Genomic DNA, 27,779 nt, shown 5'->3' with positions numbered 1-27,779 from the left:
CTATATATGTGTATTTTTAAATTACTTTATTTTCAATGGGGCAATTTTTTTTTTTTTTTTTTACTTTTTTTTTTCTTTACTGGCTTCAATTGTCTCCTTAGTAGTCTTGAAGCTGTGAATCACCTGTGCTACACATAGCATGGCTTCAGCCCTGCTTTGTGTAACAAAAATCATGATCTCCATTCATAAGAGATCTCCTATTTGTCGACCCCGGCTGTCATAACAACCCATCGGCGCCCACGGGCGGGACATGTTATGCGCATCAGGCTGAGAAGTGTTAAATTCCACTGTCTAATTGACAGCGGAATTTAACTGGTTAGCAGCAGCTGGGTGGATCTCAGATCTCACGCAAAACGGAAGTGTATCATAAGACACCCCCCCCTTGGCACCCCTGTCAAAGTGATCACGGGGTGCCGATGGGTTGTCATGACAGCCAGTGGTCTGCAGAAGCCCCCTGTGCCTGTGATTGTAAATCTCCTATGAATGCTAGCCTGAAGCCGGCGTTCAGCGGAGATAATGATAATGATCTACACACAGCCAAATATTTTTTTAATATTAAAAAATCTAAAAAAAATTTAAAACATAAAAGTTCAAATACATATATTTGGTGCCGATGCGTTCAGAAACACCCGATCAAAATATAAAGTAAATTAATCCAATCGATAAACGGCGTAATGAGAAAAAAAAAATAATGTCAGAATTAGTTTTATTTGGTAATTTTTTTTCCTGCTTTCCAGTACACTATATGGTAAAATCAATTGTGTTAATTCAAAATTTCAACTCATCCCGCAAAAAACAAACCCTCATGAGTATATGAAAGAAAAAAAAAAAAAAAAGTTATGGCTCTGTGAAGGGGAGCAAAAAATAAAAATTAAAAAAACAAACAGAAAATTGCAAGGTAGTGAAGGGGTTAAAGATTAAAGACTTTCTTGGCTCCAATCCATATGTGGCTCCTGTGGAAATCCCTGATGGATGTCACCCAAGATGAAAAAGTCTGGTGAGATTGAACTAATATATTAAGCACTTTTACAGTGCACCTTCATACTTCAGACATACATTGTCAGATCAATCAAGAGCTGCAATATTATACAGTATTACCTTGTGAGACATTTATTGCACATTGAAATTATGTGCTATAAATATCTAATAGGTGGGAGCCCTAAAAATGGAACCAGCACCTAATAGGAAGGCAGAGCTTGAGTTTGCCGTCCAGAAAGGAGACACTGCATTTAGCTCTCTCCATTGTTATAGATACCAGATGCAGAAACAGTTGAGCGTCTCCCTTCTCCTATAGAATATAATGAACCAAGGAGCATTCTGTATGGCCACTTCTCCACCTCATCTAATTCTTTCTGTGCTATAGGAGTCAGGACTCACCCATCCTGACTAAATATGGCTGTCCCAGAAATGACCACACGGCACAATATTCATACATACATCCCTATGGTTCTACGCAACACTGATTCTTCTCCATGTCATGGAACATACATGACCAGGCACTACCATATCTGTGAGCTGATAGGTGAGGGCTGCAAAGAAGGGCATCTCGGGCCACTCGTAGCCTTAGGGCCCCAGGCTGTACACCCTTGCACATGATGGATCTGAACATGCTTTGTCAAGGCTACAGAAAGCGTGGTAAAGTATATTCAGAAGCTAATTGGTCAAGGCTCTATTCTCTGCATGATGTAACCCATTCAGGTTATATAGGAAAGCCTGCAAAACTTGTGATTACTGCTGTATTTTTTTTTTATTCATTTTTCCTCTTAAAGGAAAAACACCACTGATACTGATGAGCAGTGTGTAGCAGGGTACTCCACAAATGGGACTCGTAGTTCCTGAGGACCAAAGTCCTTATGTAGTGCCAGATGATCTTCGTTATTAATTGAATCAAGTTTGAGATGCAAGCCAGTGTAAGTGCCTGGATCAACTTCAAATGTAGTCATCAGAGCATCTATAATATAACGCTGGGAGCGTCACTCTGTCCGAAGCCTCTATAGACTGCGCAAGCGCAAGCGCCGGCGCAGTCTGGACCGCACAGAGCGACGCTCCCAGGAGATCGCGGTATGCGTAAGCGCTGAACGCACACCGCGATCTCCACCGGACAAGCAGGGACGAGCCAGGAGGCGGAGGGTGAGTATACTTACCTGACCCGTTCCACCGACGCGCTTCCGGGCCGTGACTGTCCCCCTGCTCCCGGAATCGGCGCCTGCGCAGTCCGCGCTTTCCGGCGCCATTTTCTTGAAGACACATTGCAGTGTCTTCAAGAAAATGGCGCCGGAAAGCGCGGACTGCGCAGGCGCCGACTCCGGGAGCAGGACCAAGAAAATGGCCGCACCCAGCACAGCCGCCGCGCCCAGCACAGCCACGCACAGCCGACCATAGCCGCCCACAGCCACGCACAGGCGCCCACAGCCACGCACAGCCGCCGCACCCAGTACAGCTGCCCACAGCCACGCATAGCCACGCACAGCCGCCGCACCCAGCACAGCCGACCACAGCCACGCACAGCCGCCGCACCCAGCACAGCCGCCTATAGCCACGCACAGCCGCCGCACCCAGCACAGCCGACCACAGCCGCCGCACCCAGCACAGCCACGCACAGCCGCCGCACCCAGCACAGCCGCCCACAGCCACGTACAGCCACCCATAGCCACGCACAGCCGCCGCACCCAGCACAGCCGACCACAGCCGCCGCACCCAGCACAGCCGCCCACAGCCACGCACAGCCGCACCCAGCACAGCCACGCACAGCCGCCGCACCCAGCACAGCCGCCCACAGCCACGTACAGCCACCCATAGCCACGCACAGCCGCCGCACCCAGCACAGCCGACCACAGCCGCCGCACCCAGCACAGCCGCCCACAGCCACGCACAGCCGCCCACAGCCACGCACAGCCGCACCCAGCACAGCCACGCACAGCCGCCGCACCCAGCACAGCCGCCCACAGCCACGTACAGCCACCCATAGCCACGCACAGCCGCCGCACCCAGCACAGCCGACCACAGCCGCCGCACCCAGCACAGCCGCCCACAGCCGCACCCAGCACAGCCACGCACAGCCGCCGCACCCAGCACAGCCGCCCACAGCCACGTACAGCCACCCATAGCCACGCACAGCCGCCGCACCCAGCACAGCCGACCACAGCTGCCGCACCCAGCACAGCCGCCCACAGCCACGCACAGCCGCCCACAGCCACGCACAGCCGCACCCAGCACAGCCACGCACAGCCGCACCCAGCACAGCCACGCACAGCCGCCGCACCCAGCACAGCCGCCCACAGCCACGTACAGCCACCCATAGCCACGCACAGCCGCCGCACCCAGCACAGCCGACCACAGCCGCCGCACCCAGCACAGCCGACCACAGCCGCCCACAGCCACGCACAGCCGCCGCGCCCAGCACAGCCACGCACAGCCGCCCACAGCAACGCACAGCCGACCATAGCCGCCCACAGCCACGCACAGGCGCCCACAGCCACGCACAGCCGCCGCACCCAGCACAGCTGCCCACAGCCACGCACAGCCGCCGCACCCAGCACAGCCGACCACAGCCACGCACAGCCGCCGCACCCAGCACAGCCGCCCATAGCCACGCACAGCCGCCGCACCCAGCACAGCCGACCACAGCCGCCGCACCCAGCACAGCCACGCACAGCCGCCGCACCCAGCACAGCCGCCCACAGCCACGTACAGCCACCCATAGCCACGCACAGCCGCCGCACCCAGCACAGCCGACCACAGCCGCCGCACCCAGCACAGCCGCCCACAGCCACGCACAGCCGCCCACAGCCACGCACAGCCGCACCCAGCACAGCCACGCACAGCCGCCGCACCCAGCACAGCCGCCCACAGCCACGTACAGCCACCCATAGCCACGCACAGCCGCCGCACCCAGCACAGCCGACCACAGCCGCCGCACCCAGCACAGCCGCCCACAGCCACGCACAGCCCACAGCCGCCGCACCCAGCACAGCCGCCGCACCCAGCACAGCCATGCACAGCCACGCACAGCCGCCTACAGCCACGCACAGCCTCCCACAGCCACGCACAGCCGCCCACAGCCACGGACAGCCGCCGCACCCAGCACAGCCGCCGCACCCAGCACAGCCACGCACAGCCGCCCACAGCCACGCACAGCCGCCGCACCCAGCACAGCCACGCACAGCCGCCCACAGCCGCCGCACCCAGCACAGCCGCCCACAGCCACGCACAACCGCTGCACCCAGCACAGCCGCCGCACCCAGCACAGCCGCCGCACCCAGCACAGCCGCCGCACCCAGCACAGCCGCCGCACCCAGCACAGCCGCCACAGCCATGCACAGCCTCCGCACCCAGCACAGCCACGCACAGCCGCCTACAGCCACGGACAGCCGCCGCACCCAGCACAGCCACCGCACCCAGCACAGCCGCCGCACCCAGCACAGCCGCCGCACCCAGCACAGCCTCCCACAGCCACGCACAGCCGCCTACAGCCACGCACAGCCGCTGCACCCAGCACAGCCGCTGCACCCAGCACAGCCGTGCACAGCTGCCGCACCCAGCACAGCCGCCCGCACCCAGCACAGCCACGTCACATACAGCCGCCCGCACTCAGCACAGCCACATACAGCCGCCCGCACTCAGCACAGCCGCCCGCACTGATGGGGGCGCAGGATGGAGCAGCACGTGATAGGATGGGGGCGCAGGATGGGAGCACATGACAGGATGGGGATGAGGATGGAGCAGCACATGACACGGTGGAGCAGCACATGACAGGATGGGGGCGCAGGATGGAGCAGCACATGACACGGTGGAGCAGCACATGACAGGATGGGGATGCAGGATGGAGCAGCACATGACACGGTGGAGCAGCACATGACAGGATGGGGGCGCAGGATGGAGCAGCATATGACAGGATAGGAGCAGCACATACCAGGATGGAGACCATATTCCAATATAAATGCTCGCCACCCGGGCGTAGAACGGGTTCAATAGCTAGTTCTAAATATATCAGTGTTGATGGACTTCTTTTGCTGGATAACATAGTGCTGGTCCCTTTTTGTGCCCCTGGATGGCGGGTCATTTATAAGTGATAATTCTGTAAAGACATTATTTAGACCTGCTCATTCTGATCATAGATTTAAACATACAAGTATATAATCGAGTATAAGCCCAGGCCCCTAATTTTGCCACAAAAAACTGGGAAAACTTATTGATTCAAGTATAAGCCTAGGGTGGGAAATACAGCAGCTACTGGTAAATTTCAAAAATAAAAATAGATACCAATAAAAGTAAAATTGATTGAGACATCAGTAGGTTAAATGTTTTTGATTATCCATATTGAATCAGGAGCCCCATATAATGCTCCATACAGTTCATGATGGGCCCCATAAGATGCTCCATACAAAGATATGCCCTATATAATGCTCCATAAAGGTTGATGGCCCCATAAGATGCTCCATAGCATAATTTGCCCCATATGCTGCTGCGATTAAATAAAAAAAAAAAAAAAAAAAAAAGATATACTCACCTCTCATCGCTGGGCGCCGAGTGCTGGGGTCCTGAGCAGGCGGGGACACCAGCGCGCTATTGGGGCCAGGTGCCGGAGTCAACGCTGGCTCAGGCCCGCGGCACTTGCGATATTCACCTGTCCCCGTTCCACCGCTGCTGTGTCTTCCGGCTCTCTGCAGTGACTGTTTAGGCAGAGGGTGCGCACTAACCACGTCATCGCGCCCTCTGACCTGAACGTCACAGCCAGAGGACAGAGTCTGGCGGTGGAACGGGGACAGGTGAATATCGCATGGCTCACCCTCCCCAGTCATACTCACCTCCTCCTGGAGCGGTCTGCACGTCCCTGCTTCTCCGATGGTCTCCGCCGCGTGCCGGCAGCTTGTTCCAGTGTTCAGCGGTCACATGGTACCACTCATTAAAGTAATGAATATGCGCTCCACACCTATGGGACTGGCGTCGCGTGCATATTTATTACTTTAATGAGCAGTACCACGTGACTGCTTAACACAGGAAGAGCTGCCAGAGACGTGCAGAGACGCGTCAGGTGGGGGTGAGTATGATGTGACAGCCGCCACTCCTGATGCACCCCCTCCCCCGCCGACCCCCTGTGACAATGACTCGAGTATAAGCCGAGAGGGGCACTTTGAGACTAAAAAAATGGGCTGAAAATCTCGGCTTATACTCGAGTATATACGGTACTTTAGGAGGATGTTGCTCTTTAAAGAACTTACCTTCTGCATCAAAACACAGTGAATTGATAAAACTTTTATGACCATCAAACTCCTGTAGGAGCTGACCATTGATCTCCTTCACTTTCACATTCCACACTCGGATGACCGCATCATAGCATCCAGTCACTGCGAGGTGATCAGACATGGGGTGGAACTTAGCTGTATATACAAAGGAGGGATGGGGTAAAACTTTTAAGGCAGCTGAAGCTTCATTTCCAATTCTCCAAAGCCTGGAGGGACAACAAAGATGACATAATAATTAGAATTGCATTTTACTGCATGCTATATTTTTCCCATTTTTCTACTAAACTAACAAGTTTAAAAACCATATTATTTCTGGAACACTTTCACTCTTATGAAATTATTATAGTTTAATGCAAAGTAGCTACTTTTACAATAGAAATATTGCTATAACGTTTAGCGGATTAATGTTAATTACAGTAAAGTGATGTTGGCACCGATTTTCTGAACTTCTAATATTTATTTAGTGATACTTTTACAGCTGGCAGATTCTGGAAACTCCCTTTAACTGTTACGTGTGCACACTATGAGCATATTCGGCAGGTATCGTACATACACACGTTCTTTATAATGTTACATACAAATAACAATTAAATAAAAGAGCCTTTGTTTTAATAAAAAATTTATATCATTATTTTCTTAAAATATTCCAAAAACGCCATACAACCAGAATCGGAAAATAGACAAATCCAGAATCATACTCACCTGACAGTACCATCAGAAGAGGAAGATAACAAATGATGATCATCTCTGGACCAGCACAAGTCATAGACAACATTAAGGTGACCATGAAGTTCTCGGAGATATTGACCAGAAGGAATTTCATATACTACAAAAAAAAAAAAAAAAAAAGATTTAAAAAAATTGTTGATGCATAAAATAACATACACTTTTTGTGTTTTTTGACAGGCTGTTATTTTTTCCCCTCCATCAATCCCGCCTTCTGAGACCCATAACTTTATTTTTCTGTTGTTTTGGCCCTTATAAAGGAGTTATTTATAGCTCTGGAATATAATATATTGAAAAACTTTTTTTTGTGGAGCGGGGAGTGAAAAATAAATATCCTTTGTTTTGGGGGTGTGGGGTTAATTTTTACTATGTTCACCGTACAGTGCAACTGACATTAACTGTTTTCTACAGGCAAGTACAATCATGGCAAGTACAAACAAAGTTTTCTTTTAATTCTTTTGAACTAACAGTGGACCACTCCCTATTACTACAGACCCTCATTTCCTGGCATCACAGACTTGGCCCTATCCTGGATCTCATCATACCTAACAGACCAGACATTCAGTGTCTCCCACTCACACACCAACTCCTCACCTCATCCCCCATCTGTCGGAGTCCCACCAGGTTCAGTCCTAGGACCCCTGCTCTTCTCCATTTACACCTTAGGCCTGGGACAGCTCATACAGTCTCACGGCTTGCAGTATCACCTCTATGCTGATGACACACATATCTACCTCTCTGCACCAGATATCAGCTCCCTACTAACCAGAATCCCACAATGTCTGTTCGCTATTTCATCCTTCTCCTCCGCTAGACTTCTTAAACTTAATATGGACAAAACAGAATTCATCATCTTCCCCCATCGAACCCATCCATTAAAGTAAATGGCTGCCACCTCTCCCCTGTCCCACAAACTCGCTGCCTCGGGGTAGTCCTCAACTCTGATCTCTCCTTCAACCCACAAATCAAGCCCTTTCCACTTCCTGCCAACTTCAACTCAAAAATATTTCCCTTATCCGTACATTCCTCAAGGAAGAATCTGCAAAAACCCTAGTCCATGCACTCATCTCCCGCCTTGACTACTTCAACCTCCTGTTTTGTGGTCTCACTTCTAAAACTTTTGCACCCATCCAATCTATTCTAAACTCTGCTGCCCGACTAATCCACTTATAGCCCCACTATTCATGGTCCTGTCCCCTCTGTCAAGCCCTTCGCTGGCTCCCCATTACCCAGAGACTCCAGTTGAAAACTCTAACCATGGCATACAAAGCCATCCACAACCTGTCTCCTCTATACATCTGTGACCTCATCTCCCGGTATTTACCTGCACGCAACCTCCAATCCAAGATCTTCTTCTCTACTCCCCTCTTATCTCTTGTTCACAAAATCGCATACAAGATTTCTCCCACACATCCCCCTACTCTGGAACTCCCTACCCCAACATATCAGACTCTCGCCTACCATGGAAACCATCAAAAGGAACCTGAAGACCTACCTCTTCCAACAAGCCTACAACCTACACTAACCATCACTCCACCTTACCGCTTCATGACCAGCTCTACCCCCACCTACTGTATCCTCACCCATCACTTGCAGATTGTGAGCCCTCGCGGGCAGGGTCCTCTCTCCTCCTGTACCAGTCGTGACTTGTATTGTTTAAGATTAAATGTGAAAAGGGGTATACATAATAAAAACAAGTACAGTAAATCGCCATGGAATAGCACTATAAAAATAATAACAACTATAAAAATATTTTATATAACAAAATCACCACATCATGTGTCACCATACTCAGAGAGCTATAACGTTTTTATTTTTGTTATTGACCAAGATGTGTTAGATTTTTTTCTTTGCAGGATGAGTTGACACATTTGCACTATTTTGGTGTTCCTATGAATTTTTATTTCAGTTTATTTGCATGGTGGGATGAACTTTTTTTTTTCTTTTATTACAGTGATCACCATATAGATCAGTGATCACCCTTCCTGCAAAATGACATAACTGTACGTCAAGATTGCAGGTGATTTACTTCAGTCTGACATGCAGTCTAGTCTCCGCTTATGCAGCAGAAATTCAGACTGCAGCTGCATAAGCGGAGACTGAACTTAGTGCCGATCTCCGCACTTTAACCAATCATATGCATTGTCCTTAGTGACAGCCGTATGTAAGGAATAATCTTAGCCCATCAGCATCCCAGCCGTACGATAGCGGGGTGCTGATAGTTGTTACATCAATAGAAAGGCCCAATAAAGGCTTCTCTAATTGCAATATCCCTCAGCCAATCAGATCCCACCACAGTGGTAATAACGGACTGTACTACATAAGTATTACAGCATGCTATCAAAGGATCGCAGGTCCAAATCCACTTGTGGGACCAATAAGTATTGTTAAAAAAAAAAAAAAAATAGAAAAAAATATCTATTTTCCCATACAGACATATAAGGGCTTGTTTTTAGTTGCACAAGTTGGACTTTTGAATTACACCACTCCTTATCCACACAGTGCACTGGAAAACAGGAAACGAAATTTGGTGAAGTTGCGGAAAACACTTCTGACGTTGTTTTTTGAGAAACTGTTTTTTTCCGCATACATTGTGTGCTAAAAATTACTGGCAATATGATTACCGTAGTAGCACACTTGCCCATTTTTTTGTAGTTAAACAAACAAATAAAAAAATAAAAAATCAGTTAAAACACTTTTTTTTTTTCTTTTTTTTTATATTGTGTCGCCATTTTCTGAAATTCTATGACCCATAATGTTTTTATTTTTCGGTTGATAGACCTGTCTGAATGCTTATTTTTGTGGTGTGACACATCGTTTTTATTTCTACAACATTTTGATTGCTTTTTTCAGCATTTTTTGCGGTAATGCAGCAGAAAAACAACAATTTTGGCGGTTTTAATTTTTTTCTGCTTATAGTGTTTACCGATTGTTATAATTCTTTTTATATTTTGTGGACTTTTATGCCTGCCGTGATACCACGTTATTGTTATTAATGATCTTTATTTTTAATGGGAGAAAAGGGGGTTAATTCGAACGTTTATGCGTTGGGGATTTTTTTTATATTTTGTAAAAAAAAATTCTCACTTGTTATTGTAATTATTAGTCCCCTTAGGAGACTTAAACCTTAGATCATCTGATTGCTTATACTATACACGGCAAAACCACATATTATTGCAAGTAGTAAAAATCACTATCTCCTTTGAAGCCCGGCTACTGTCGGTACAATTATGACAATACTAAATTTATATACGTTTGTTTAGGTTTTACAACTTTTACATGAATAAAAGAGAATATTTTAAAAATGTGCACTGCTCAAAAAAATAAAGGGAACACTAAAATCCCACATCCTAGATATCACTGAATGAAATATTCCAGTTGTACATCTTTATTCATTACATAGTGGAATGCGTTGAGAACAATAAAACATAAAAATGAGCAACGTAAATTGCAACTAATATCCCATGGAGGTCTGGAGTTGGAATGATGCTCAAAATCAAAGTGGAAAATTAAGTTACAGGCTGATCCAACTTCAGTGGAAATACCTCAAGACAAGAAAATGATGCTCAGTAGAGTGTGTGGCCTCCACATGCCTGAATGACCTCCCTATAACGCCTGGGCATGCTCCTTACGAGGCGGCGGATGGTCTCCTGAGGGATCTCCTACCAGACCTGGACTAAAGCATCCGCCAACTCCTGGACAGTCTGTGGTGCAACGTGACGATGGTGGATGGTGCGAGAAATTATGTCCCAGATGTGTTCAATCGGGGAACAGGCGGGCCAGTCCATAGCTTCAATACCTTCATCTTGCAGAAACTGCTGACACACTCCAGCCACATGAGGTCTGGCATTGTCCTGTATTAGGAGGAACCCAGAGCCAACCGCACCAGCATATGGTCTTACAAGGTGTCTGAGGATCTCATCTCAGTACCTAATGGCAGTCAGGCTACCTCTGGCGAGCATATGGAGGGCTGTGTGGCCCTCCAAAGAAATGCCACCCCACACCGTTACTGACCCACTGCCAAACCGGTCATGCTGAAGGATGTTGCAGGCAGCAGATCGCTCTCCATGGCGTCTCCAGACCCTGTCACGTCTGTTACATGTGCTCAGTGTGAACCTGCTTTCATCTATGAAGAGCACAGGGCGCCAGTGGCAAATTTGCCAATCCTGGTGTTCTGTGGCAAATTCCAAGCCTCCTGCACGGTGTTGGGCTGTGAGCACAACCCCCATCTGTGGACGTCGGGAACTCAGGCCATCCTGATGGAGTCGGTTTCTAACCGTTTGTGCAGACACATGCACATTTGTGGCCTGCTGGAGGTCATTTTGCAGGGTTCTGGCAGTGCTCCTCCTTGCACAAAGTCTGAGGTAGCGGTCTTGCTGCTGGGTTGTTGCCCTTCTACGACCATCTCCACGTCTCCTGGTGTACTAGCCTTTCTCCTGGTAGCGCCTCCAGCCTCTGGACACTACACTGACAGACACAGCAAACCTTCTTGCCACAGCTCCCATTGATGTGCCATCCTGGATGAGCTGCACTACCTGAGCCACTTTGTGTGGGTTGTAGAGTTTGTCTCATGCTACCACGAGTGGGAAAGCAGAACCAACATTCAAAAGTGACCAAAACATGAGCCAGAAAGCCTTTTGCTACTGAGATGTGGTCTGTGGTCCCCACCTGCAGAACCACTCCTTTATTGAGTGTGTCTGATAATTGCCAATAACTTCCATCTGTTGTCTATTCCATTTGCACAACAGCATGTGAAATTGATTGTCAAACAGTGTTGCTTCCTAAGTGGACAGTTTGATTTCACAGAAGTTTGACTTACTTGGAGTTATAGTCTGTTGTTTAAGTGTTCCCTTTATCTTTTTGAGCACTGTATATAAATTTAGTATTGTCGTGATTGTACAAACCTCCAAGATAAAGATACAATGACAATTATACAGAGCAGGGATTAAAAAAATGAATTAAAAAAAAATGCAATATTTCATCATTTTCGGTAAATTTTGCCTCCAAAAGAGTATGACAAATTATCAAAACATTTCATGTAGCGCAAATAGAAATCACAATTTGACATGCAAAAAAATAATCCCTCATATGCACATCTCCGCTGATGGAAAATTAAATAACTCATGGCTTCAGAATATGGCAAACCAAAAGCAAATTATTTTTCTTGTAAGAGTGCATTTATTGTGCAAATTAATAAAACTAAAAACTATAAAAAATTTGGTATCGCCATATTCGTACTGACCCATAGAATAGTCAATACTATATTTGTGCAACATGGTGAATAGCATAGAATTTAGAATAAAAGAAAACTGTGGCAGAACTGTTTTGTTCATATTCCATTGTATAGAAAGTGTTTAAAGGAACCAGTCACCAGTTTTGTCATATATCAAATAGAACGATCACCTAATTCAGGGTCTGTGCTGCATTCCATAAATGCTTATATAACCCAGTGACTCCCCCTGTATACCCCCAAGACCTTTTTAAGTTCTCCTGGGCTGTATGGTAATCGGGTCGGTTTGGTCTGATGGGCGTGGTTTCCGGACCCTCCATCCCCCCCGCTGCTGATCGCCATCCTTCTTTAATTGACGTGGATGACGCCTCACGTCACCACACTGCTGGGCGAGATCTTGCGTCTGCACACAGAAATTGCGACTCGCGCCTGATCACTATGCTTTGCCCTACTGCGAGCGCTCTTATGTTTTTGCCTCTGCTCTCAGTAGGGCAAAGCATAGTGCGCAGGAGGATGGCGATCAGCATAACGTGACAGCTTTAGTTGCTATATGACAAAACTGGTGACTGGTTCCCTTTAATAATTTATATGTAACCCAAAATGATGCCAATGACAAACTACTCATTTAAAAAAAAATAAATAAAAAAAAAAAAACCCACCAAACTCTTATGATGAAAAGGTCACCAAAAAAATAAAAAAAAAGTTATGGCTCCTGGAATGAGACAAAAAGAAGCAAACAAAAAAATAATAATTATCTGGCATAAAGACCCAAACTGGCTATGACACCAATGGGTTACTAAAGGGGTTTTCTGGGACTTTGAATTCGATGACACTGATATTTTCTTTACAGGTCATCAATACAGGATTAGCATGGGGTCCAAAACCCAGTACCCCCACCAATAAGCTGTGGTTGGGGTAAACATTGTATACGTCTCCATTCACTGTAGTGGCAGTTCTTGGATACTACAGCTCAACTCCTATTGAAATGCATGGTAGCTGAGCTACAGTACTAGAAAACCGCCAGTGTTCTGTGATTTCCTGGCTCCGTACACTATGTACGCCCGGACGCAGCAAGAGCAAACAGCTGATCAGCGTGTGCCTTCAAATATTGATGACTTATTTCATGGATAGGTCATCAGTATACATATCCCAGACAATCCCTGTATGTGATTATTTGAGGACGTTAGAGACATGGCGATATAAATTATGATCTTTTTAATGCTTTTTTTTACATAATACAGTTGTTTGAATAGAGGAACATTTGTGATTTTTATACATTTTTTTTAAAATTGTAGCTATTGATAGGCCCCCTTGTTGCCATTACAATGCAAGTTGATAGATGAAGCCCCCTTCTTTTGTGTAACTCTTTAGATGCCGCAGTTGCTATTGTCACCTGTAAAATAGGCATAACCTTCCTCTGTAACTAAAGTCCTGATACGTAATCTGGGCTCCCCCATCATAACAGCAGTCAGAGTAGCCATTTGTTAATTATCACTCTAAACAATAGGCACGTCAATTCCCTTCTCAGTGGTAATATGCAGCTACTGCTTCAGTATACACAAAGGACAGGACAGACCTTTCTGAATAAAGAGAATGAATGCCATTTCTAATACTAGTGTAGGTTTGTGCGTCCATATTCTTTCCTAAAAGAGGCGAGACTTGTCAGGTGTAGCTCAAAGGCTTTACATATTGGTGATACATCGCCATCTGGTGGTATTTAAAGGAATCATTTACTATAACTAGTAAACAGTAATAATAAATAAGTAATAATAATTGGGATAATCGTTAAAGAAACAGAAGCTGTAGATAGAAAAACCACATGTAAAGTATGCAGTGTCAGAGAAATCCTTGCATCAGGCAAAGTCTGGATTACTAGACAGCCATAGTATTCTAAGAGAAAGACGATTAATGTATGATAGGATTACCTACAGCTTTTAAGGCGATGCTGATCTAATCAGAAGGGGAACGTGCATTTTGATGGGTAACATATGATGTTTGATTATTTCTTTGCGGGTTTCTTATTAGATTCCATTTTGACAAAACAAAACATTAAAAAAAAAAAAAGAAATATCCTACAATTTCACAATTAGATCTTTATACTCAACCATAATCAAAGGTCCCGATACACAGTGACATCCATAGGAGCCTCTGTATACAAGGAAATCCACAGGACACACACGTGGCAGCAGCCATTGAGCCCTTATACACAGTGATGGCTTTCCCTCACTACTCTAGACGAACTTGCATACTGAGTCAGTCTACCACATCGTAAAATCTTCATCAGGACATTTTCTGAAACAATATACTAGCATTGCTGGAGGTCATTGACAGGTCTGTCACTATAGGAGAGACCTGCCAATCACCTGTGGCGGCACTGGGGGCAGCGCCGGACCAGTCGGGTCTCTGACTTTGGTTCTCGGCCGGATCTTCTCACTGTATTTTCTTTGAAACAGCTAAGCATTTCAGAAAAAGAGATAACTGACTGCAATCGTCAATGCCAAGCTCCGATTCCTGCTGCCTGCTGTTTGGGCCACCTGAATTGTGTGACACCTTCTTTCCAAGTACATTTCTCTGCTCTCGGAACACAGAATCGGATTTCTACTGGGAACGGATGGATCTACGTCTGTTATGGTCAACCGCGGTGATGTCACACATGCAGTACTTTAACCCCTTCAACCCTCAGCCTGTTATCATCCTGTTCAGGCCAAATTGTAAAATTCTAACCAGCGTCACTTTATGTGGTAATAACTCTGGAACGCTCAAGGTATCCCGGTGATTCTGAGACTGTTTTCTGTGACACATTGTACTTCATGCTAGAGTCCCTAAGTTGCCAGAACAGCAGAACCCCCCATAAGTGACCCCATTTTATAAATTAAACCTCTCAATGAATTCATCTAGGGGTGCAGTGATCATATTGACACAGCGGGTGTGTCACAGAATTTTATACCATTGGACAGTGATGAAAAAAGGAGATTTTTGTGTACTCACCGTAAAATCTTTTTCTCCGAGCCAATCATTGGGGGACACAGGACCATGGTGTTATGCTGCTGCCACTAGGAGGACACTAAGTAAACAGAAACTCCTCCTCTGCAGTATACACCCCTTCACTGGCTACAATTCAACCAGTTCGGTAGTAAAGCAGTAGGAGCATGAAACAAATGACAAACTATGTCAAAACCAAGGAAAGTAACAACAAGCCAAACAGGCTAACAGGGTGGGTGCTGTGTCCCCCAATGATTGGCTCGGAGAAAAAGATTTTACGGTGAGTACACAAAAATCTCCTTTTCTCCTACGCCTCATTGGGGGACACAGGACCATGGGACGTCCCAAAGCAGTCCCTGGGTGGGGAGCAACATATGCTAATACCCCATGTACCACTGGCTTACAGCTAAGGTACTGCCGATTGCAGAATGCGCCTGCCAAGGGCGGCGTCTGCAGAAGAGAGAGAATGAATGTGGTAATGTTTCGTAAAAGTGTGCAAACTGGACCATGTCGCAGCCTTGCAGAGCTGACGCCTGGTGCCGAATGGCCCACGAGGCGCCCACCGACCGAGTAGAATGGGCCTTGATCCCTGCTGGAATAGGAACATCTTTGACACGATAGGCTTCGTGAATAGCCGACCGAATCCATTTGGCTAGAGTAGCTTTGGAAGCGGGAGAACCCCTCCTTGGTCCCTCTGGAAGTACAAACAGGACATCCGACGTGCGGAAGGGAGCCGTCTGCGAGACATACCGTCGAAGAGCCCTTACCACTAGGGTTGAGCGAAACGGGTCGGCAATTTTCAGAAGTCGCTGACTTTTGGCAAAGTCGGGTTTCATGAAACCCGACCCGACCCCTGTGTGGGGTCGGCCATGAAGTCGGCGATCTTCTGAATCTGGAATCGGAATTCCGATACCGATTCCCGATATGTTTAAGATATCGGGAATTGGTATCGGAATTCAGATTTAAGTGTAAAATAAAGAATTAAAATAAAAAATATCGCTATACTTACCCTCTGACGGGCCCTGGTACTAACCAGGAACCTTCCTTCCTTAGAATCAGCCTTCCGGGACCTTGCGGTGACGTCGCGGCTTGTGATTGGTAGGAAGGAAGGCTGCCGGAACGAAGCCGAGGGTGAGTATATTCCTATTAGGTATATACTCACCCTCGGACACGCCCTGCTTCTTTCCGGCAGCCTTCCTTCCTAAGAATCAGCCCTTCCAGGACCTTCGGTGACGTCACTGTGACGTCGCGGCTTGTGATTGGTCGCACGAGCGGTCACATGGGCGGCCGCGCGACCAATCACAAGCCGCGACGTCACCGCGACGTCACCGCAAGGTCCTGGAAGGCTGATTCTAAGGAAGGAAGGTTCCCGGTTAGTACCAGGGCGCATCAGAGGGTAAGTATAGCGATATTTTTTATTTTAATTCTTTATTTTACACTTAAATATGGATCCCAGGGCCTGAAGGAGCGTTTCCGCTCCTTCAGACCCTGGGAACCATTGGAAACCCAATGCACTGCATTGGGTTTTGAGTTTCGGCCGACCCCGACCCCGACTTTTTTATAGGATCGGCCGATTTCACTCGACCCGACTTTTGAAAAAGTCGGGTTTCGTGAAACCCGACCCGATCCTATAAAAGTAAAGGTCGCTCAACCCTACTTACCACATCAAGGGTGTGCAGAGCCTTTTCAATGCGATGGACTGGTGCCGGACAGAACGAAGGCAGAACAATCTCCTCGTTGAGGTGGAAGGAAGAAACGACCTTGGGCAGAAAAGCGGGAGAGGTCCTCAATACTGCCTTGTCCGGATGAAAAATTAGAAACGGAGTCGGCAGGAGAGTGCAGCCAGCTCCGAAACCCGTCTGATGGACGTAATAGCCACTAGGAAAACTACCTTCCAGGAGAGGAAGGTCAGGGAAACGTCCTTTAGCGGTTCGAAGGGAGTCTCCTGAAGAGCTCCGAGGACTAAATTAAGATCCCACGGATCCAAAGGCATTTTGTAGGGAGGCGCAACACAGGAAACTCCCTGGAAAAAAGTCTTCACCGGCAATCTATTGGCAATCTTTCGTTGGAAAAGGACTGACAATGCCGAAACCTGACCCTTTAGAGAGCTAAGTGCAAGTCCCGACTCTAGTCCAGATTGGAGAAAATCCAATATGGCAGGGATAGAAAATACTAGAGGAGATCGCCCCTGTGTGTCACACCATGAGAAGAAAATTCGCCAGGTACGGTGGTAACTGCGCATGGATACAGGTTTCCTAGCCCTGATCATGGTGGAAGACACCTTGGGAGTGAAACACGCTTGGCCTAGAATCCAGGATTCAACGGCCAGGCCATCAAAGACAGGGCCCCTGAGTTCTGGTGGTAAATCGGGCCCTGTAAGAGAAGATCCACGCGATCTGGAAGACGCCAGGGGACGTCGGCGACCAGCTGAACCAGTTCCGCGTACCATGCTCGGCGCGGCCAGTCCGGCACGACGAGGATCACTGGTACCCCCTCTGCCCTGATCCTCTTGATGACCCTCGGTAGCAGGGGAAGAGGGGGAAAAAATGTACGGGAGGCAGTATTGACGCCACAGCAGGACCAAGGAGTCTACTCCGATGGCCCGTGGATCAAGTGACCGTGCAAAGAACTGTGGAACCTTGTTGTTCAACCTTGTTGCCATGAGATCCACATCCGGGGTCCCCCAGCGATGACAAATCTGCTGGAAAACCTCCGGGTGAAGGGACCACTCACCCGAGGCGAGACCCTGGCGGCTGAGGAAGTCCGCCGCCCAATTCTCCACACCTGGTATGTGGATCGCCGAGATGGGCGAATGGTTGGACTCGGCCCAACGCAGGATGTGGGACACCTCGAGCATAGCCGTCTTGCTGCGGGTTCCTCCTTGACGGTTGATGTACGCCACGGCCGTGGCGTTGTCAGACTGGATTCTGATGGGGTGACCTGCCAGCAGATGGTGAAACCGGAACAACGCTAGCCTGATAGCTCGTATTTCCAGGAGATTGATGGACGGGCGAGACTCTCGAGTGGACCACCGCCCTTGTGCTGTGTGATGGTTGAAAACCGCCCCCCAGCCCATGAGGCTGGCATCGGTGGTCACCACCAGCCACCGCACTGGGAGAAAAGACCTTCCCTGGAGTAGGGAGGACTTCAGCGTCCACCACCTGAGGGTCTTCCTGACCCGTGGGGACAGAGTGAAACGGTGGTCGAGGGAGGACGGGTTGCCGTCCCACGCCGACAGTAGCACATGCTGTAGGGGACGGAGGTGAAATTGCGCAAATGGAACCGCCTCCATGGCTGCTACCATCTGCCCGAGAATGCGCATGCTGAAACGGATGGAGTGGGAGACTGGGCGGGAAAGACTCTGAGCTGCAAGGCCAAGGCCTTCTCTTGAGGGAGAATGACCAGACCGCGAGAAGTGTCCAGCGTCATCCCAAGAAAGGAGATCCGTTGGGCCGGAATCAGAGAGGATTTTTCGAAGTTTATCTTCCAACCCAGGCGAGAAAGAGTATCAACCGTGAGAACGACGAACTCTTCGCAGGCTGGGTAAGATGGACCTTTTATCAGTAGGTCGTCCAGGTACGGAAGTACCACCACTCCCCTGGAATGAAGAATGGCCATGGCAGCCGCCATGACCTTCGTGAAGACTCTGGGAGCGGTGGCGAGACCGAAAGGCAAGGCCACAAACTGGAAGTGTTCTCCGCGAAATGCAAAGCGGAGGAACTGCTGATGCGGAGGAAAGATTGGGATGTGGAGGTAGGCATCCTTGATGTCTATGGACGCCAGGAATTCTCCTTTTTCCATGGACACGACCACAGAACGGAGGGATTCCATTCTGAAATGTCGAATTTTGACAAATTTGTTTAGAAGTTTCAGGTCCAGAATTGGACGTAGCGATCCGTCCTTCTTTGGGACCACGAATAGGTTCGAGTAGAACCCTTTGAACCTTTGGTCTAGGGGAACCGGAATGATGACTCTGTCCCTTTGTAGTGCCCGTATGGCCTGGAGAAAGGCTGTTGTCTTTGATTTGGGAGGGCAAGACTGGAAGAAGCGTGTGTGGGGGGGGGGGGGGGGGGGAGGAAAATTCTATTTTGTATCCGGTGGACACCAATTCCCTGACCCACTCATCGGAAACGACCGAGAGCCAGGCTTGACGGAACAAAAGTAGGCGCCCTCCTACTTGGTTGGTGCCCCCCGGATGTTGCAAGGAGTCATTGAGTGGAGGATCTAAGGGATCTGGATCCCTTAGACCCGGGTGGTCTCGGACTGGGTTTCCAGTTACGGTTAGGTCTGTAAGAGACCTGGGGGCTTCGGTCACCGCGCGAGCCTCGTCCTGAAGCGGAGGCAGAAGATGTAGATGGCCAGTTGGTATTGTTACGAAAGGGCCGAAATCGGGATTGTTGTTGATACCGAAACGGCCGGGCAGGCTTTTGTTGGGGGAGAAATTTACTTTTTCCCCCAGTGGCATCCGAGATTATTTGGTCTAATTTTTCTCCAAATAAAACGACCAGCCTGGTAGGGCAGAGATGTCAAAGAGCGCTTGGAAGCCGAATCTGCTCGCCAATCCCTGAGCCACAGGGCTCTTCTAATGGAGATTGCATTCGCGGCTGCCTGTGCAGCGCAATTGGCTGCGTCTATTGAGGCGTTGACTATGAAATCCCCAGCCTGGGCTATCTGGTTAGCCAGGTTGATCGCCTCTGGAGGTAGGTCGCTAGCTTGGATGGTCGTGGAAAGCGTCTCGGCCCAAGCGACCATAGCCTTAGCCACCCAAGAGGCAGCGAAAGATGGGAAGAGAGAGGCTACTGTGGCCTCGAAGACGGAGCGAGCCAGATAATCAATCTGACGGTCAGAGGGGTTCTTAACCGAGGAGCTGTCTGACAGGGACAGGATGGTTTTGGAAGCGAGATGTGACACAGCAGGGTCCACTGAGGGGGACTGCAGCCAGTCCTTGATTAGTTCCTGAGGAAAAGGATATTTGGCCTCGATGGGCTTTTGACCCATGAAGCGTTTATCGGGATGGTCCCTGTGTTTTTGTACAATCTCCTTGAACTCAGGATGAGTGACAAAAACCTTTTGGACACGTTTAGTCTTTTTGAACGACACCGCATGTTCGGGCGTAGATACGGATTCCTCGGCCACCTTCAGGGTCTGGTTGACCGCTTCGATGAGAGAATCGAGTGTCTCTTGGGAGGTGGAGGAATCCTGAATGTAGGAATCGTCGGACTCATATTCAGAGTCGTTTGAGACAGGGCCCCTGTTGTCTGGAGAAGGGGACCGGGAAGCGGAGCTCGCCGACGCTGAAAACCCAACTGGCCCGTGACCAGGGGATGGAACATGGGCACGTTTCCTGGAACCCCGAGTAGAAAGTGACAGAGTACGCCCCCTGCTGGTGGACGCATCCGTACCGTCGCCCAAATCCTCCGCGGTCTGACTTGAAGGGGGGCCCTGGAGGGAGTCAATTGTCCTGACTAGGGAAGCCATGGATCGTGACAGAGAAGCTGCCCACTCAGGGGGCTAGGCTCTACAGGGTCGACGGCGGCGGCTGCACAGAGGCCGGGACACAATCCGCACACAACGGGTTACTGTGAGCTCGGGGCAGGACCGTATTGCAAGTGGCACACAGTGAAAAACACTGTGTGCTTCTTGTTACCCTTTTTAGTCTCCTTGGATTGAGACATAGTGTCTTTAGAGACAGAGCGGGGCAGTATACGCAGGGAAAGGGTTAAGCTTTCTTGAAACAGCTTACTCACGGTCCTGTGCCTGTGTCCCCGGGGAGGAATGCAGCCGTGGCGGTTCCTGGACAGCGTGGGCCACCTTGTAGAGAGATGGCAATATGGCCCCCGAGATCTGCAGGGTGCCTCTCGTCCCAGATGAGAAGCGTCGATATAGGGGGCGGGGTTACGGCCGTGGGAGGGATCTGCCCACTGCGGCCTACTCCGGCTGAAAAGCCGGGGACTAAATTTCCGGCCTGCCCGGTGATGCGCGGCAGCGGCCGCAACGGAGCGACGCTAAGCACCGCAGTCCCCCGACCGCCGGTGCCTCTCCCCAGGGACTCTGCCGCAAGTACTGCCGGTGCCTGTCCCCATAGAGCTTCGGAGCGCAGGAGGGATGATGTACTCACAGTCCGGTAATGCAGGTCCCCCTGTCACCTGCGCGCTCCATCCATCCTGCTTGTTGCAGTATATAGATTCCATCCTCTTCTGTAATCCCTTTGTGCAACGCCATGTAGTGTGGGCCTTGTATGTCGGGCCCCCGGAGAGATACATTAGAGCAGGCTCTATGTACTCGCCGTCTTGCAGGGGGGGAAGGCAGTTCGGGACCAAAGATGGAAAACCGTCGCCCCAGTAAAAATTGGCGTGCTCCAGCGTCGCAGGAGAGGGACGGGGAGGTATACTCGCCGTGCTCGCCTGTTGCTGGTTCGGGGGAGAGCGGGCCCTATAAAAGGGATCCGTCGCCCCCTTCACTCCGTTGAATTAAAAAATAAGAATTTACAGAAAAAATTAAAAATTTAAATTAAAATGAGAAAATTGGGGTCTGAAAAACAGACCCAAGTGCCTCCTACAGACACTAAGCAAGAACTGGTTGAATTGTAGCCAGTGAAGGGGTTAATCTTTCTGTTTACTTAGTGTCCTCCTAGTGGCAGCAGCATAACACCATGGTCCTGTGTCCCCCAATGAGGCGTAGGAGAAAATAACTACATTTTTACCACAAAAATTTTGTTTTAGCTGCAAGATTTTACATTTTCACACAAGGTGTGGGTAAAAATGGCACTAAAATGTGTCCCACAATTTCTGGTTAATGCAGAAATACCCCATATGTGGCTGTACAGTACTACTTAGCCATACAGAGAGACTCTGGAGGAACAGATCGCTATTTGCCTCCTGGAGCGCAGATTTTCCTAGAATAGTTTGTGGGCTCCATATACAGAGTCCCTAATTGCAAAAAGAGCAGAATCCCCCTCAAGTGACCCCATTTTGGAAATTATACCCTTTTGGGAATTTATCTACAGGTGTAGTGACGATTTTGAGTCCATAGGTGTTTTCCAGAAACAAGCAGTAGTGGACGTTGCCGAGTGAAAATGACAAATCTGCTATTGTAGTGACGAGTACGTTGTAGTGACCAGTACATTATGACCAGCACATTATGACCAGCTCGTGCTTCCATAGAAACGCACCTGTAAACTCAGTGGGCTCTCACAGCTACAGAAATGCAAAAACATGTGGACGCTTTTTTATTTGGGAGAGCAAAATTTGCTGAATTTCTTTGGGGGGGGGGGGGAGGGGGGGGGGGCGAGGAGCCATATCGCTTTCTCAGAGCCTTTGAACTACCAGTAACATGGAAGCCCCCTATAATTCCGTTAACAGATGACAGAGCTGAGCGGGGATTTGTTTTTTTTGTGGACTGAATTGAGCTTTTACTGGGAACATTTTACATAACAGCTTGGGCCACTTATATCGGGGTTTTCAATCCAAATCTCCATGTGGCGTGAATCAGATGGCATGCCCGATGGATCCAATCACTATAATGAGGCATCAGTTACTCTGTACTTCGTCTGGGCTCTGTTCAGCGATGTCCTTTTTGGAAATGAACAAAACTGTGGGTGACGGCACTTTGATGCACACTTAAAAAGACAGACAACACTGGATCATAGGCCAGATGGCATCCACAGTGTCTCCATTTGCCTCAGAGGGCCGGCGTTCGGGACAGACCAGGCAGCTGCCTAGGACAGGGGCCCCCAGCCAGTGTTGTGCCATTAATAGAGGCACATCATGTGGCAGCTATGGGACCACTGAGTAAGAGGGGCCCGACACCTCCCCCCCGCATCGCACATTCAACTTATCTGCATCATAGACGCCAATACAGTTGAAAGCAGTGATGGAGGAGAGAGCGTCAGACGACACTCAGTCTCTCCCATCACTAACCCTCTGCTTCTGACTCAGAAGCGTGTGCCAGCAATAGTACTGATGAGAAGCGCTGCAGAAGCCAGAGCAGTGGGGTGGCGAGGAGGAGAGGTAAGTATTGTGTGTGTATTATACTGTGTGTAGGGGGACTGCACTATAATGTGTGTGTGTGGGGGGGCTGCATTATACTGTGTGTTGGGGAACTGCACTACACTGTATGTGGGGGGGCTGCATTATACTCTGATGGGGCTGCATTATACTGTGTGTGGAGCTGAATTATACTCTGAGGTGGCTGCACTATACTCTGTGTGTGTGGGGCTGCATTATACTGTATCGAGGACTATCAGTACTAATCATTCTTCCTCAGCCGGAGTAAGGGTAGGTACACACGGTCAGTAAATGATCCGGGTTGGACGCTGCGTACTTGTGCAGCGTCCAGATGTTACAGCATAGTGGATGGGATTTCAAGAAATCCCATGTTCACTATGCATGCACAAACGCACTCGAATCACCCACGGAGATGGAAATGTGGCGCATCTTTCCAGACCGCAGAATATCTATTTATCTTGCGGAGATGGCGTGCGGCCGCATAGCAACACATGGAGCTGCACGCTCCGCTCCCAAGTGCCGGCGCCAGAGCTTGGTTTTCACATGAGAAACACGTCCGTGTCTCGCGCAAATGGAAAAGAGCCCTTAATGTGTGATTGGTGAAGACGAGATGCAGAAGTGAAGTTTTTTCAAGAGTGGGTGGTGAGACTGTGGAAGATTTGACGGATGGAGACGAAGCTGGGGTGGAGCCTCAAGGGGTCATGAACATTTTTGCCAGTATGGAGCCCTGAAATTACTGGTGGCAACCCTTTGTTTAGCTTAGCGTCTGTTCCGGTGCTATACATTTTTTATGCTTGTACAGAACTGTGGTCAACCTCACTTGTGCGCTACAAAGATGCCTAAAGTGTTGTAACTCCACCGAAACAGAGACCAAATGGAATCTAATGAGTGGTTCCGTGAGGAGTTTTGTCTGAATCGCATTTTTGGGAACTCAGACGGAAACCTTGATGCAAGTGCTCAGCGGAGAGCACATAAGTGTGAACCGAGTCTTATTCCGATTTTTGGGGTGGAGAATGAACAAATAAATAGAAGTACAGGAAAAGTTTTTATTTTTTCACCATTTTTTAAGTGATAAGACGGCTTTGTTCTTTGGGTCAGTGCAACTACATTGATATCAGATAATTATATTTTTTGTGTATTGCTACTATCACACACAACAAATGATTTTTATAAAATAAATATAAAAAACGTCTTTGTGAATCTGAGAGTTTTAACTTTTTTATTTTTGAGAACAGAATCACAGGAGTGCTTATTTTTTGCAGGATGAGTTGAAGGTTTTTTGGTACCATTTTGAGGTACATAATATTTTTGATCACTTTTTCGTTGGACTTTCAGATGCAAAATGAACTAAAACCCTAAATCCAGACTTTTGGTTTTTTTTTGCCGGGGTGACCGTGTGGTAAAATTGTAAAGACTGATTGTCCAATCAGCTGATAGGAGAAACATCTCTATGAATATTCACAACATTTGCTGTGAACACACTTGAAATGTCCCTCCTTCTTACAGCTGATTGGACAGTTCAGTGCAAACAGCGTTCACACAGAGCAGGTCTGCAGCTCCAAGGTTTGCACACAATGAGAAGGCAGCAGGAGAAGAACTTACTGTGCAGGTGCTGGGATCGCTTCCAGCACTTGAGCAGTAGAAGCTGAGATAGATGGAGCAGGAACTGCTAGACACAGTTGTAATGTTACGACTAGACTCCAGACAGTAAAATACTAGTTGGGGTGTGACCAGCTAGCTCTTCTGGGATCAGAAGTGAAGCTGGTCACATATCGATGTTTGGTATCTAGGCAACGGTGCAGAATGCTGACAGTGAATATATGAGTATATTACAGACTGTCAGAATTTTACAGCCTATATCCAAACACAAATTATACAGAAAACCCGTTTAAGTTAGGCATACAAATTAATTACAAGGCAGCCGAACACACCAATGAAAACAGGAAGAAGGCATGTTGGATATATTAAGATATAATGGATATATGAGATATATTGCTGCTAGAGGATAAACAATTACCTTTATAAAATAGCATGCATGCGTATCAGCAGAAATGCATATGGCTGTTAAATTTTATGTGGCTCCAAATTTTTACTAGAAGATAAAAATTACTTTTCCTTAGATATAACTTTGATTAGTTCCTTAGATAGAATGCAGTTTTATAAAATTATTGTTCTTTAAGATTTATAATGCTAAATCATAAAAGCAGTGAAAAAAGTAAAATGTTCTCATTTTTACTATTTTGTATTTATGGAAGGTATCACCTAAAATGTAAACTTTCTTGTTCGAAAAAAAATAGTGTGTAATCTACTTACAGTGTATTGGATAACCATCCCTGTCCACACATGCTGCAGCCAACGTTCTACCAACATGAGAAAAACGCAGCGAGAAACATCCCATGTGCCCACCTCGAAGAGACAAAAGATGTCTGTTGGGAATATGACAAGCCTATATAAAAAAAAAAATTTAACAAAAAGCAAATAATGTTGATAAATTCACGATTATGCAGTAAAAAAAATTGACAATTTTTCAACGGCCTTATAAAAAAGGGCCTAAAGGCTGAAATCTGTACAGGCGCACACAAGAAAACTTTTGTAGAAACTTACGCCCAGCTCCAATTGTAGTCTGAGCCCTTTTTCTTTATTGCAGAAAATTCAAGGAACACAGGTGAAAATAAGCAAACGTTATAAATGGTGAGTTACTAACCCTATCCCGACCTAGAATATAATAGTATGTGCTATTTCAGGTTCGCATGTATGGAGAGGGCTCAGAGGCCGAGAAGGCACCTTACCTGGCTGTACTTCCCTGTATATTGCAGTATTTCAGTATATAGATGACGTGATCAAACAACTGCATGTTGAATTCAAACATTAAAAAAAAAAACTATAAAAACATTAATCATATTTGCGCAAATTGTTTTTGTAAAAGTTTGATCAAAACAAAGTTAATAAACCTGTATGTTAAATGCCATAAAAAAGTCAGTTGCAGGGGGTTTTTGGGTTGCCAAACCTCCTTAAAAAAAAACTGCAGTGAAAACTGATCAAAATGTTGTAAGATTAGGACAACGGAAAAATGAAAACGTTAACGCCCTTGAAAGAAAGAAATGAAAAAAGTAAAAGCACAATAACGAGAACTGATCAAGACAGGACAAACACTCATCTTGCCGTAAACTTTACTAAAAGAAAATAAGCCTCATATACCTGACCAGGTAGTCGAGTCCACTTGAGAGGTTCCTTATTCAGTATAGCGTCAGATGAATTATTTTCCATCAAGGCAACGTCACTCTGCAGCTCAGACTGTAGGATACCGCTTTCCAGTTGGGCAGCCATACTGCAATTTGGGTATACCTGTAATTTAAAGGTCAACTCAAAAAAAGTTACCGTTTATACTCGAGTATAAGTCGATAATTTCAGCCCATTTTTTTAGGCTGAAATTGCCCCTCTCGGCTTATACTCAAGTCATTCCCACGGGTCGGCAGGAAAGGGGGAGCGGCAGCTGTCTAATAATTCTAACCTGCTCCTGGCGCGGTCCCTGCAGGTCCCTGGTTCTCTGGGCGCTGACAGGTTCTTTCTGTATTGAGCAGTCACATGATACCGCTCATTACAGTAATGAATATGGACCCCACTCCACTCCCATAGGGGTGGAGCCGCATATTCATTACTGTAATGAGCCGTACCATGTGACCACTCAATACAGGAAGAAGCCGCCGGCGCCCGGAGAACCAGGGACCTGTAGGGACCGCGCCAGGAGCAGGTGAGTATAACGGGGGCATATTCACCTGTCCCACGTTCCACCGTCGGCGACGCTCCATCTTCCGAGTCCTCTGCAGTGACGCTCAGGTCAGAGGGCGCGATGACGTGATTAGTGTGCGCGCCGCCCTCTGCCTGAACAGTCAGTGCAGAGGATGAAGAAGACACAGCGGCGCCGACGGTGGAACAGGAAAGTGCCGGGGGCCTGAGCAACGAGAGGTGAGTATGTGATTTTTTTTTTTTTTTTTTTTTTATCACAGCAACACCATATGGGGCATAATAGTCTATGGAGCATCTATGGGGCCCTAATCAGCATTTGTGCAGCATTATATGGGGCAAATGTGTCTATGGAGCATCTTATGGGGCCATGTGCAGCTTTATATGGGGCAAATATCTCTATGGAGCATCTTAAGGAGCCATGTGCAGCGTTATATGGGGCAAATATTTCTATGAAGCATCTTATGGGGCCATGTGCAGCATTATATGGAGGCAAATATCTCTATGGAGCATTTTATGGGGCCATGTGCATCGTTATATGGGGCAAATATTTCTATGGAGCATCTTATGGGGCCATGTGCAGCATTATATGGGGGCAAATATCTCTATGGAGCATCTTATGGGGCCATAATCAGCATTTGTGCAGCATTATATGGGGCAAATGTCTGTATGGAGCATCTAATGGGGCCATAATCAGCATTTGTGCAGCATTATATGGGGCAAATGTCTGTATGGAGCATCTTATGGAGTCATAATCAACATTTGTGCAGCATTATATGGCGAATATTTTAATATGGAGCATCTTGTGGGGCCAATCATGAACTGTATGGAGCATTATATGGGGTT

General features: G+C 47.7%; 1 protein-coding gene across 4 annotated transcripts in view; it reads right to left on the bottom strand.

Moving 5' to 3' along the window:
• Window positions 1-27,779, bottom strand: part of AHI1 (Abelson helper integration site 1) — a 289,456-nt gene that overhangs the window by 212,884 nt on the left and 48,793 nt on the right. For all 4 annotated transcript variants that reach the window (XM_077289311.1, XM_077289310.1, XM_077289309.1 and 1 more), the window contains exons 10-13: window positions 26,388-26,534; window positions 25,503-25,635; window positions 6,948-7,071; window positions 6,222-6,451 (exon numbers count right to left, since the gene is read on the bottom strand). In XM_077289311.1, the coding sequence (XP_077145426.1) occupies window positions 6,222-6,451; window positions 6,948-7,071; window positions 25,503-25,635; window positions 26,388-26,534 (634 nt within the window). The remainder of the gene's footprint in view (window positions 1-6,221; window positions 6,452-6,947; window positions 7,072-25,502; window positions 25,636-26,387; window positions 26,535-27,779) is intronic.

The sequence above is a fragment of the Ranitomeya variabilis genome, chromosome 2 (genome assembly GCF_051348905.1).
Source record: "Ranitomeya variabilis isolate aRanVar5 chromosome 2, aRanVar5.hap1, whole genome shotgun sequence".
NCBI classification, from domain to species: Eukaryota; Metazoa; Chordata; class Amphibia; order Anura; family Dendrobatidae; genus Ranitomeya; species Ranitomeya variabilis.
The sequence above is the reverse complement of the archived record's forward strand: the minus strand, read 5'-3'. Positions and strand labels throughout refer to the sequence as shown.